This window comes from Triticum aestivum, chromosome 6D (assembly GCF_018294505.1).
Source record: "Triticum aestivum cultivar Chinese Spring chromosome 6D, IWGSC CS RefSeq v2.1, whole genome shotgun sequence".
NCBI classification, from domain to species: Eukaryota; Viridiplantae; Streptophyta; class Magnoliopsida; order Poales; family Poaceae; genus Triticum; species Triticum aestivum.
Window position 1 is genome coordinate 38523545 of NC_057811.1, and position 12909 is coordinate 38536453.

The 12909-nt window shown below is 47.4% G+C and overlaps 1 protein-coding gene across 1 annotated transcript; it reads left to right on the forward strand.

Moving 5' to 3' along the window:
* The first annotated feature begins 1155 nt into the window (after positions 1-1155).
* On the forward strand, positions 1156-4871 carry LOC123140961 (uncharacterized). The gene is made up of 2 exons (XM_044560218.1): positions 1156-2359; positions 4334-4871. Exons 1-2 carry the CDS (start codon positions 1204-1206, stop codon positions 4375-4377), a joined length of 1200 nt encoding a protein of 399 aa, XP_044416153.1. The 5' UTR covers positions 1156-1203; the 3' UTR covers positions 4378-4871.
* Positions 4872-12909: the final 8038 nt, after the last annotated feature.

A 12909-nucleotide genomic window follows, 5' to 3' on the forward strand; every position in this document is an offset into this window, starting at 1 on the left:
ACACAGTCATATTTCGGGTACAATGACCAAGGAAGACCATGTAAAAAATAAGACTTCATTTCAGAAAATTAAATAAACTAACAATGAGATTTTGAATATTCCTAAGAAAAAAAATGAATATGGGATCACCTAAAAGAATCATTACCCTCTTATATTTCATCAATTTAAAATTGTTGCAGCAGGATAAGGTTTTAAAATTTTGTTATAATTGTCATGAAATGAGATTTTGCATCATAAAAATCTCTTATCCTATGCACCAAGGGTACAACTACAAGCTAGAAAATCCGCACTAGCAGTAGATACTCTATAGCTATCAATCTATGTACAAAACAATGCATGTCTTTCTAACCATTTTTGGCACTATTAAACTTGAATTGGAAAATTAAGCTTTAGTAATATTTCATATTCACGTTTTTTGCTATTAGTGCTTCTCTGCCGTGTTGAAATGGTGGGCGTGTACCTGTGTGGGGTCTTGAACAATTTTTATTAAGATTGATGTATTTATTTCTTCCGCTGCAACGCACGGGCATGTTTGCTATATATCATAAAAAATCAGAAGAAATCCAAAACATAGGGTTTGTTTATGATGGAAGAATTTGAATTCAAACTCATTATAATTTAATTCAAATGGGTTTGAACTAGGAGTTAGATTTAGGAGTTCCCAAAAATGAACGCTAGCTTTAGAAGGATAGGAATAAGAATACTCCAGGACCAATCTGTCAAGAAGCATGGTCGGCGGCGTGTGGGAGCCAACACCACCACGCCATGCACACATACCACCATCCGCGTCAGCAATTACCAACGACTATGATCATGGGCACGAACATGAACATATGTTGATGCGGATGGGAGCCGAGCCGAACAAACACACACAAAAAATTGTATATAACTCATAGACACTCACAAAATTGCGTCATGCGGATGAGAAAATTAACTACACATTTGAATATATTTTTCTCTGCGAAAAATAAAATTAGGTGCAAACAATAAAAAATCTGTCAAAAAATAAAATTAAGTTTTTTTGAGACAAAAAAATAAAATTAAGTGCAAACAATCAAAACATGCATGCTCTACATGTGCTAGCAAACTGGCCCGTGAGATTCAGCCCATATGGCCAGCTATAGTCGAGCCCAACCAAGTAGCAGAGGCCGAACCCCTCACTCCTCTCCCCATTCCACCCAAACCCCACCCCACGCCACGGCCATGACGCCGCCGCGGATGAACCTGATCGACGACGACGTCCTCGCGGAGATCCTCCTCCGCATGCCGCCGGACGAACCCGAGCACCTCTTCCGCGCCGCCCTCGTCTGCAAGCCCTGGCTCTGCGTCATCTGCCTCCCCGCCTGCTTCCGCAGCCAGTACCGCGCGTTCCACGGCGCCCCTCCGCTGCTCGGCCTCCTCTACCGGAACCAGGTCTGCGACGGGGACGCCGCCCCGCGCTTCGCGTCCACCACCTCGATGCCCGACTTCCCCCACCCAGGCTCCGGCGGCCGCCCCGCGCGCCCCCTCGACTGCCGCCACGGCCGCGTCCTCCTCCACATGTCCCACGATTCGGATGTGGATCTCCTCGTCTGGGACCCCGTCACCGGAGAGCGCCGCGTGGTGCCCGATCCGGACGTGGACGTGGACTGGATGGTCTACACCGCCGCCGTGTCCTGCGCCGCCGCCGGCTGCGACCACCTCGACTGCCACGGCGGGCCCTTCCGCGTGGTCTTCCTGGCCACCGATGACCGCGAAGAGGTCGTCAAGGCAACCGTGTACTCGTCGGCGACAGGCGCGTGGAGCCCGCCGGTGTCTCTTGACGACAGCTGTGAGTGCTATGCCCGGCACAAGCGAGACGCAACTGCAGAAATGATGTTCTTCTCCTCCTACGTACCCTATGTCCAGTCCAGGCGAGTGGCCGCCATTGGGGATGCGGTCTACTTCACAATTTCGCGGTCCGCTGCCATTGCCAAGTACGATTGGGCCGAGAATCACCTGTCTGTGATTGACCCACCACCACCAGATACAGAATTGTACGGTGGTTTCGTCTCCCTCATGGTCATGGAGGACAGTTCACTGGGGCTTGCTGGTGTTGAGGATTCCACTTCCAGTCTGCATCTCTGGTCGAGGACGGTGAAGGGAGCTGCAAAATGGGTGCAATGCATGGTCATTGACCTGGAGAAAGCCATGCCCATGGCCAATCCCCGCGAAGGTGATGGAGCATATGTGGTTGGTTTCGCAGAGGGTGTCGGTGTCATCTTCGTCAGAACAGATGCTGGCTTATTCACGCTCGAGCTCAAGTCCGGGCTGGTGAAGAAGGTTGATGAATTTGGGGTCTACTTTTCCGTTTTACCCTACATGAGCTTCTACACTCCTGGTACGGTACCACCCGTTGATTCTGTTGCCCTTCATTTTACAGCTTCCATATGTTTGCTTACATAGTTGGTTCTCGGTTGTGAACAGTCAGTCATATTGCAAGTAATGTTCTTTGTTTGTTAGTTTGTATTCCTGTATAGACCTTGCCAATTCAAATTTGTGTATGCTAGAAAAAATGTAACATGTGTCATTGGAAAACAGAACATGATTTTGTTATAAGATTTACCTGTTAAGTACCATGATGACACGCTTTGGTTGAATTGCCAAATATGCATAAAGCCTTGTCAATCTAGTATGTTCCTGTTACCTTGCTTCAGACTTTCTAATTTCTTGGAAAAAACATTCTTTTATTTTCTGGGCATAGCTAAAGCTCACATCTTAAGCTCAGTCTTATAACCTCTGATATTACCACTGGCACATAGCTTACCAAAGTGGAATGCTGAGTAAGACTTAGTTATGAGTTTTCTGCATGGTATCTTTTCAGATCATGGCATTGCTACCGTCAGCAAATATTACTTGATCTCTTAGTCTGCCGCCGCTGCTGTTTTCTTTTAGATTTGCCACTACCAAGTCATTTTTTTTTTCTTTTAGGAGTTTACATACAGATGGTGCAGGTCATTATGATCAATTTCACCCTGATCATAATATTTAGAAGTTGTACTTCTGTTTAGCATGTCAGCCATATTTCTGTTAGCTAATGCTCAACTGAGTTACTTGGAACTAGAATCATGTGTAGTCTATCTGTCTTCCATTTCCCTTTCATGTAATTTGTATATCAGGTTCTGTGTTGGTCTTGTCTTCAGATGGGATGTCAAGTAGCAGCATCACTGTCAGACTTTTTGGAAAAGCAATTGGAGATTAAAAATCTGAGTCACAGTTTGGGCTGTGTTTGGATTGTGGCCAAAGTGCACCCTACCAAAATTTTGGTCATGACCCAAAGATTGGTCTATGTTTGGATTGTTGCCAATTTTTTGGCATGCAAATGAACTCTAGCCAACTATAGTTCATTTTTCTTGCCAATGTTGGACAAATCATGGGCAACCAAAACCTCAACCAAAATTTTGGCTAGCCAATGCTTTGGTGGGGCAACCTTGGGCATAAACCAAACACACCCTTGATTTCACAGTAAAATGTTTGTCATTTCTAAGTAGATTGAAAACGTCATCTAATAGGTGGAAGTCAAATATTTTACATTGTCAAGGTTATGCTGTCAGCCTGTCATATAGCAAAAAAATTGTGTGGTCATTTGTGAGTTATGGACTCAAGTCATTTTATTCTTGGGCTATTATATGGACCGGTCCATGGGAAGCAGGGGTAATTGCATCATTACCCCTTAAATTTCTACTTATCTCTAGAGCCGTTGATGGTCGTGTTTTTCTTTTCGTCTTGAATGCGCAGGAGCGCCACATATCATTGTATTGAAGAAGGAATAAAATGTCCATACAAAGAAAGCTGAAAAAAGAATGGTAGAGGATGGGAATGGAAAGTAAATAGGAAACATGAAACACTAGTTTAAGCCTCTCATAGCAGGCCACACCGAGAGAAAGAAACCAATGACTAGAATTTTTTCGAACTTTATGTAATTTATGAAGAGCGAAGCGGGCTGCTAGGTTATTGCTAAATATTAAAGCAACCTTGTGCTTATCCGCTAGCCTGCATTTTCTTTACTGCCTCTGCATCTTTGCTTAGCTTGTTGGTTTTGTTTGGGAACAAAGTCATGCTGTAATCAATACTCATTGACATGTCGATGTTGCTAGTCCATTTGTGTGCACTAGTGCAAACTGAATACATGACTCACTGATGGTATTCAACTATTCATTGGTAAATATTGTATTATTACGCCGTTACTTTCTTCCAGATTTTTCTTAGAATCGTTCTTTTATTTCTGGCACATGTTGTATATATATATGAAATCAGACTGTAAAATGCTAAGTTTAGGTGTTGGTTTTGATTTCTGTGCATGCTATCTTTTCAGACCGTGGTACATTGTCATCGCTGGCAAGGCTCACTGATGTCTGACGTGCAACTCAAGGGCAGGACCTGGCGAAATGGACGAATCCGTCACTACCTCAATTCTTCTTTTGCGAATCACTCACCGAACTTAATTCTGCTGCTGGTGGCTTCCTGAAGTCTTGGGAGGTCCTTTATTTATTTTCTTGAGTAGTTGAAGCATGACTGGTGCAGGTCGTTATGATATGCGAGGGCTGCAGGTTTTGTATCCTCTGGTCACAGGTCGACCCAAAATTCATCCATCCAAGCCAACTAGCTAGTCCTGATTTCAAAGTAAGAAATGTAGAAGGAAAATGAACTGAGAGGGGCGTCCCAGAGCTACGGGGGTCAATCGTGGATGTTTTAGTCGAATTTGTGCTGATCCTTATATAGGCCTAAAGTTTGTAGAAGCATCAAATATGCGGGGCGTATTTGATGTTTCAGTTGCTGTTTGGTTAATGTTTCACTGAGCTAGGCTACCATGTGGGGTCTTTCGCTGTTCTATCTTGCAAAGTTAACATTGACACTCAGTCTCGGTGTTGGTTTTATACTTTTATGTTTTTCAAATGACGTTAAAGGGTGGCAAAAATAGTTAACATGCAACCGTATTGTCAATTTTTTTTTGTCAAATCATACAATTATGTTTATTTAGAAGCGTCTAGGATATTATTTTAAAAGACAACATGTTAACGTGTGTGTGTATGTGTGTATGTGTGTTTGAGAGAGAGAGAGAGAGAGAGAGAGAGAGAGAGAGAGAGAGAGTAAGTGAATGAGAGAGACAAGAGGCCCGGAGAGAGGGATTATATTGCATGTGTGTGTTTGTTAGAGAAAGATAGCGAATAGGCCAAACTGTGTGTGAGAGGGGGGTGGGGGAGAGTCAAATGCGGTTCTAGCTGGGAGAGAGAAAGTGTGTGTGGCTTAATGAGAGAGAGAGAGAGAGAAAGAGAGAAGTGGACCGGAAAGAGGAAACGAGGGCGTGTGTGAGAGCGGGACATCGAAAGAATGTGTGTGTAACAGAAACACCGCAAGAATGTACCAGCTAGGGAGGAAGAGACAATTGTGTGCGAGCAATACCTAGAGAGAGAGAGCGCGCGATGTTTGCGAGAGAGAAAACAAAGATAAGAGGCCGAGAGATGGAGGGATATCACATGTATGTTTGAGAGAGATGGTCTGAGAGAGAGTGTGTCATATCAGAGATAGGGGGGGGGATGGCTAGCTAGATATCGCCACAAGATTCGTCAGGAGTAAAGTCTATTTTAAACCTTGAATTCGTATGGCTCGTCGAAAATGAAACCCGACCTCTCAATCCCTAAAATCGGTACCCCGTACTCATGAATCCCGGTCAAGCTTAACCCTACACCTGTTTGGCACACCGGGAATGGAACAATCCTGGTTGAGTTCATCGCTACTCTCAGTGACTAGGCGGGTCCACATTGGCCGAGTTCATCGCTACTCTCATTGAATGTCTCACGTAGACGAATTACGACCAGATCTGAGCAGATCCACCGGAGACACACCTCCACATGCCCACCAACGATGCTAGACGCACCACCAGAACGGGGGCTAGGCGGGGAGAACCTTATTCCATCTTCAGGGAGCCGTCATCGTCTCGCCTTCCTGAGCAGGACACACACCCTAACAAAACTCAAAGAACATCTAAAAACGGAGCCTCCCGCCGGCAAGGGCCGAGATCCACCGTGAACCCATGGCCCTAAGGCCACGGGAGACGAGGCGGACCAGTGTCAGCGCCAGCGGGAGATAGTGGAACCCTAAATTATTTTAGGGAAGAGTTGCCAGGAGGCGGCGGCGGCTTGAAGCTGTGTTAACTTAGCTTAAAGGCAATCAATCTCCTTAGCCATGCTGCCTAATTCCTCCCTACTCCACTCTTTTAGCCCCCTAACAACCTAATTAGTTTTGCATTCATAGCAGCAACATCACCTGCACTGACAAACGTTAATGCATTTTTCAGAACCTCATCAAAATTCTCATGCGTTTTCCACATACTTTCATACCTAAAGAGTTTAGGTATCCAATCCATCTGTTTCTCATGATCGTCCACTTTGGTTGTAGCCAGATCGCACAATTATTTGAACACGCGGCATGGAGATGTCGAAGTCCCGCGATAGGAAAAAGAGTTGCCAAGGAACTGGACAAGTTCCTTCTAGAACACACCCAAACCGCCGGTCCTCCCAACACTAACCACAAGCAACCATGGAAGCCTAAATTTCTTGTCAATCCCTCTACCCATGCCTTTGATATTTGTGTCTCCACCACACAAAAAATCACGAGGGCAAATTTCTTCTCTATGCCGCGAAACTCTCGAATAGTCGCGGCGTTGCCAAGGCCGCAACAATTCTAGCAGATGTTACTCATTAGTCATTGGTGGCAGTGGCCCTCCTCGAGGGAGGCCGCTGATGGTACTGTGGTGTTTCGTTCCTGCTGACTGCATATTGTCTTCAGCTTATTTTTCCTTAGTGAGACACACTCCAATGGTGGCAGCGAAATACCCACCAGAGCCGCCTTCTCAATGACAACGATATGATCTTGAGCAACAATTTGCATATCCAGCTTCCTTCTACTGCTCGGCACTGGAGCGCCCCCGCCAGCCAATTCCTGCAGCTCACTGGTCATCTGCTCATCTGACTTGTGGGGGCTTTCTGCCCTATCCAAAAGGCCTTTGTCTTTACCAAGATCAACCTTCTCAATCCTCATACGATCGTATGTTTGAGCTGCAGTTTTCACCTCCATCTTCATTGCCCCCTCCACCTCCTGTTGGCATAACTCTTCATCCCGACATTCCTCTTCCCCATCCTCCATGAGTAGCTGAAAGGATCGATATAGTTGACTAGAGGGGGGGGGGTGAATAGGCAACTAACAAATTTTAGCTTTTCTTTACCAATTTAAACTTTGCATCAAAGTAGGTTGTCTAGATATGCAACTAAGTGAGCAACCTATATGATGCAATGACAACAAGCACACAAGCAAGCAAGGGATTTAACACAAGTAAGCTTGCGAAAGTAGAGATAACCAAGAGTGGAGCCGGTGAAGACGAGGATGTGTTACCGAAGTTCCTTCCTTTTGAGGGGAAGTACGTCTCCGTTGGAGCGGTGTGGAGGCACAATGCTCCCAAGAAGCCACTAGGGCCACCGTATTCTCCTCACGCCCTCACACAATGCGAGATGCCGTGATTCCACTATTGGTGCCCTTGAAGGCGGCGACCGGACCTTTACAAACAAGGTTGGGGCAATCTCCACAACTTAATTGGAGGCTCCCAACGACACCACAAAGCTTCACCACAATGGACTATGGCTCCGCGGTGACCTCAACCGTCTAGGGTGCTCAAACACCCAAGAGTAACAAGATCCGCTAGGGATTAGTGGGGGGAATCAAATTTCTCTTGGTGGAAGTGTAGATCGGGGCCTTCTCAACCAATCCCGAGCAAATCAACAAGTTTCATTGGCTAGGGAGTGAGATCGGGCGAAAACGGAGCTTGGAGCAACAATGGAGCTTTTGGGGGAAGAGGTAGGTCAACTTTGGGGAAGAAGACCTCCTTATATAGTGGGGGGAACAATCCAACCGTTACCCCCCAAAACAGCCCGCAGAGGGCGGAACTACCGCAGGAGGCAACGGCACTACCGCTGTGCACAGCGGTACTACCGCTCCCACAGGCGATACTGCCGTGCAGTTTGGAGGGCAGGAGAGAGAGGGACCCGAGCGGTACTGCCGCGGTGGTAGGGCGGTACTACCGCTCATGAATGGCACTGCCGCTCTACTGCCACTGCATAGTACCGTACAATCCGACACGAGAATCGACCCCCTCGAATCGACGCGGTAGGGGCCTGGTACCGCAGCGGTACTACGGCTGAGGACCCACCGGCAGTACTACCGCTGCGGAGCGGTACTGCCGCCTGTGACCCCTAAGCGGGACTACCGCTGGGTACCGCGGTACTACCGCTGGGACCAGACAAAGCCCAAAGAAGGGGGAAAGAGCTCTCCATTGAAGCGGGAAGGCTCAGAGGGTGTGAAAATGATGTGTACGTGTTGATTCCACCCTAGCCTTACCAAAACGGACCCCCTCTTGATAGTACGGTGACTCCTACGGAACTAGTCCACCAAAATAGAAGCGAAAGAGCTACACCGTCTTGAATGACACTCCGAAGGGAAAGAAATCGTCACGTGCCAAAGGATGAATCTCTGAAATGCTCAAAGCACACCATTAGTCCGCAAACATGTTGTCATCAATCACCAAAACTACATCTAGAGAGATATGCCTTAACAATCTCCCCCTTTTTGGTGGATTGATGACAACCAAGGATTTGCACAAGGATATATCTTGGAAGTAAAGATACTTAGAACTACAAAATATAGACGGGCTCCCCCTGAATGTGTGCACCTAGTTAGTAGTGCCTTTGGAATGTAAGACACACACATTAGGATCAACACTCCCCCTATATTTTATAGTCCAACAACCTAAGCATAGGAAACATGAGAGCAGGTAATATAACAGGATAGACAAGCAACTCGTAAGATACCAAAGTACTAGAAAGACATAGATAAAGATAAGGTAGCATATGTCTTACACCATATGTCTGGAACTTAGGTCTCACTGGCACAAAACCAAACAAAGCAAATGGCGAGAAAACACAACGACACTACAAAGAAACGACGGGAAACGACGACACCACAAAGCACAAATCCCTAAGCTCTCTCCCCCTTTGGCATCGAGACACCAAAAGGGCAAAGAGCGACGCTACGGCTCCAGGTGAAAGCAAACTGAGGAGCTCTCTCATCACATCCTGGCAGGGTCATCTGCACTGCCATCCTCAGTCGGAAACTGCTCGGTGTCGGAATCGGTCCACGGACAGTGCTGCTGAATCCACTCCTCTTCCTCAGTGATCTGGCCCTCAGACCCACTGACAACGGTCGCACCCAGCTGACGCATGAGCTCCTTGTGACGCCCCTGGCCTTCTTCTCAGCCACATGAGTCATGTACTGACCATGAGACTCCATGCAGAAGAGCTTCTTCATCTTGCGCTTGAGCTTCTTTGCCCAAGAGGGCTCTGTCCCAGAAGGCTCATAGTCCTCATCGTCATCATCGGCCTCAGCCCCGTCCTCGGTCTCCATGTCAGCAGCAGTAGATGGACCCCCGGATTTAGGGGCTGGGGTGCCCCAATTGTCCTTCTTCCTCAGACGCTTGATCTCATGAGAAACCAATTCTCTAGTTTCCAGCATAACCATGGGATAGACACGTGCCCGGGCCTTCTCAATGAGCAGCATGATGAACGGACCATAGATCGGGCACTTGCGCTCAGAAACGGCAGAAAGAAGCTCAGACCACATAACATGAGAAATGTCCAGGGACTCGCCAGTGTTTGCTTCCTTCTCATGCTGGCAGAAGAGAAGCATATCCACGAGATAGGAGTGGACCATATCCAGATTCCCGATGCGAGGGAAGAGGGTCTCTCGAAAGACACGATGAAGGATGTCCAGAAAGGTAGACAGCTCATAGGTTTCCTTCTTAGTCACAGGGTTAACCTTCACAGTGCAGTAGGGCCAGAGGGCTTGCTTGTGAGTGGAGTTGGCATTGCGGTGAGGGCGAAAGCCGACAGGAGTCTCAAGCCCGTGATCTTCCACCTCAAGTAACTCCATGAAGGCCTTCCACTTGACAGAAAGCAACTTGCCATTTGTCATCCAGGTCAGAGTCCTTTCTTCATCAGTTCCAAGATGGACAGTAGCATAGAATTGAGCCACCAAATCTGCATCAAAGTCCTTGTTGAACTGCATGATTCTGAGAATGTTTAGCTGAGAACACATCTGAAGAGCTTCACCAAAGTACTCAGGATCCTTTTCCATGGCATCCGTGTCGATGGAGCGAACATCAACATAGAGATTCTTCTTGGCCTTGATCACATCAAAGTAGATGGCAAACTGAAAGCGGTTCCAGAACGGGCGGTTGACCAAATTGGGTTCTTGGGCTTCCGCATAGGGGTTGCGGCGACGCCTTTCCCAGAACTCCTTGGCAGTCAACTCAGTCACAGTCTTGCCCCTTGGCTTCGGCCTGTTGGCAGGTTTCTTCTGGAGTTGAGGCGGAGGTGGCGCACTTGAGGAAGCACCTGCTGACTCAGAGGTGCGGTAGCGCTTTGATGTTGCACGTCCGGGGTTGACACGGCGGACTTGCTGCTCAGGATGTTCATCACCTGGAACCAAACACACGAACAGAAGAACCAACACGAAAGAAAGAGCATAAGCCTCCAAACAAAACAACATGGATCAAACAGTGGTAGGAAAATGATGGAATCGGGCAAGCAGCGGTAGTACCGCTGGCCATAGGCGGCAGTACCGCACAAGCGGTAGTACCGCTCAAGTGGGAGCGGTAGTACCGCTCAAGACTGGGAAACGGCGGTTCCTACTGCCGTGGTCAGATCCGGCACTACCGGACTGCCAAATTCAAAAATACTCCTACCAAAACTTAATCCACACAGTCTAGACGCCTTCTCCAAACTACTCAAGCCGAGATTTAGCCAAAAATCGAGAGATGCAACCACTATTGCCCCAAAGACGCTAGATCTGAGAACTAGAAAAAAAGAGAGGAGGAACGGGGGCAATACCGGCATCCATGGCAAGAGGACGGGGTGGGGATCGACTCCACCAAAGGGAATGGAGAGGGATGGCCCGGAGACGGCGGCCCGCTGGAGCCCTCCCGCGGCGACGCTGGAGAGAAGAAGAGGAACGAGGGGGCGGTGTGAATGGGCATGGGAGAGACGAAACCTCCCCCTGCCCCGACATAATCCCCTGGTCCCCCCCAACGGTAGTACCGCTCGGGTGGGCGGTAGTACCGCTTGTCAACATAAGCGGTAGTACCGCGCACCACCAGCGGTAGTACCGCCCAGCGAGACGCAACTACTAGACAAGAAGGCTTGGCTCAAAAGGAACGGAAAAAACAAACGGTAAGAGGAGGAAACTAAGACAAGGCAGAGAGAAAGAAAGGCAAGAGACAACGAGGACCAACCACAAGACAGGACCAACCACAAGACACAACCTCTCCAAGGAGAGGGCGGTGGCCGGAGCCATCTATGTTTGAGTCAATTGGTATGGCACCACGAAAAATTATCCTTGGGCCCATGACCAAAACTTGTTTTTGAAGCACAAGTACCATCAAAAATGGCTAATGTGAAAGAGTTGATCAATTTATGCATAATGGGGGGAGGGAGAGTTCATTGAGAGAACAACACTCCCCCTATGTCCATGCCTACACCTAAACAAGATAACAAGTTGAGTATGGTGGGGAGTGCAAGTGTTCAAGCAACATTGCTCGAATCAATGATATTTAGCTCATGCCATAACTCGCGAAATCTTGCTTCATCCAAAGGCTTCGTGAAAATATCTGCAAGGTTATCATGAGTGTTGACATAGTTGAGCTCGATCTCCCCTCGCCTAATATGATCCCGGATGAAGTGATACCGAATCTCAATATGCTTCGTCTTGAAGTGTTGCACCGGGTTGAGAGAAATCTTGATGGCACTTTCATTGTCACACCAAAGAGGCACTTTGTCACAAATGACACCGTAATCCTTTAAAGTTTGCCTCATCCATAAGAGTTGTGCACAACAACTACCGGCCGCCACATACTCCGCTTCGGTGGACGAGAGAGACACACAACTTTGCTTCTTGGAAGACCAACTCACCAAAGAGCAACCAAGGAATTGGCACCCTCCGGAAGTGGACTTCCTATCCACTTTGTCTCCCGCCCAATCGGAGTCCGAATATCCTACAAGCTTGAAGTTTGCTCCTCTGGGGTACCATAAGCCAAAGTTTGGGGTATGAGCCAAATATCGAAAGATTCGCTTGACCGCCACAAAGTGGCTTTCCTTAGGTGCGGCTTGAAACCATGCACAAATTCCCACACTCAACATGATATCCGGTCTAGATGCGCAAAGGTAAAGCAAGAAGCCAATCATGGAGCAATATACCTTTTGATCCACCGCTTTACCATTGGGATCAATGTCAAGTTGGCACTTGGTGGGCATTGGAGTGGAAGCCGGCTTGACATCATTTAGCTTGAATCTCTTAAGCATGTCTTGAGTGTATTTAGCTTGGTTGATGAAGGTTCCTTCTCTTCTTTGCTTCACTTCGAACCCGAGGAAGAACTTCAACTCTCCCATGGAAGACATCTTGAACTCTGAGGTTATGAGAGTGGCAAATTCCTCATTGAAAGCTTTGTTAGGGGAACCAAAGATAATATCATCAACATATAGTTGGCACACAAACAACTCCCCTTTGACCTTCTTAGTAAAAAGAGTGGGGTCGATTAGCCCAACTTCAAATCCACGATTTTGTAACAACTCGGTAAGGTGGTCATACCACGCACGTGGGGCTTGTTTAAGGCAATAGAGTGCCTTATCGAGTTGATACACATGATCCGGGAAGTAGGGATCCTCGAACCCGGCGGGTTGTTTGACATAGACCAACTCATTAATGGGACCATTAAGAAAAGCACTTTTCACATCCATTTGTTGCAACTTAAAGTTATGATGAGAAGCATAGGCAATTAGCATGCGAATG

Bases quoted from the DNA above. Each gene is read 5' to 3' on its own strand.
- LOC123140961 (XM_044560218.1), top strand. From the start codon at position 1,204: ATGACGCCGCCGCGGATGAACCTGATCGACGACGACGTCCTCGCGGAG. The intron at 2,360-4,333 runs GTACGGTACCAC...CTATCTTTTCAG, and splicing joins CATGAGCTTCTACACTCCTG to ACCGTGGTACATTGTCATCG.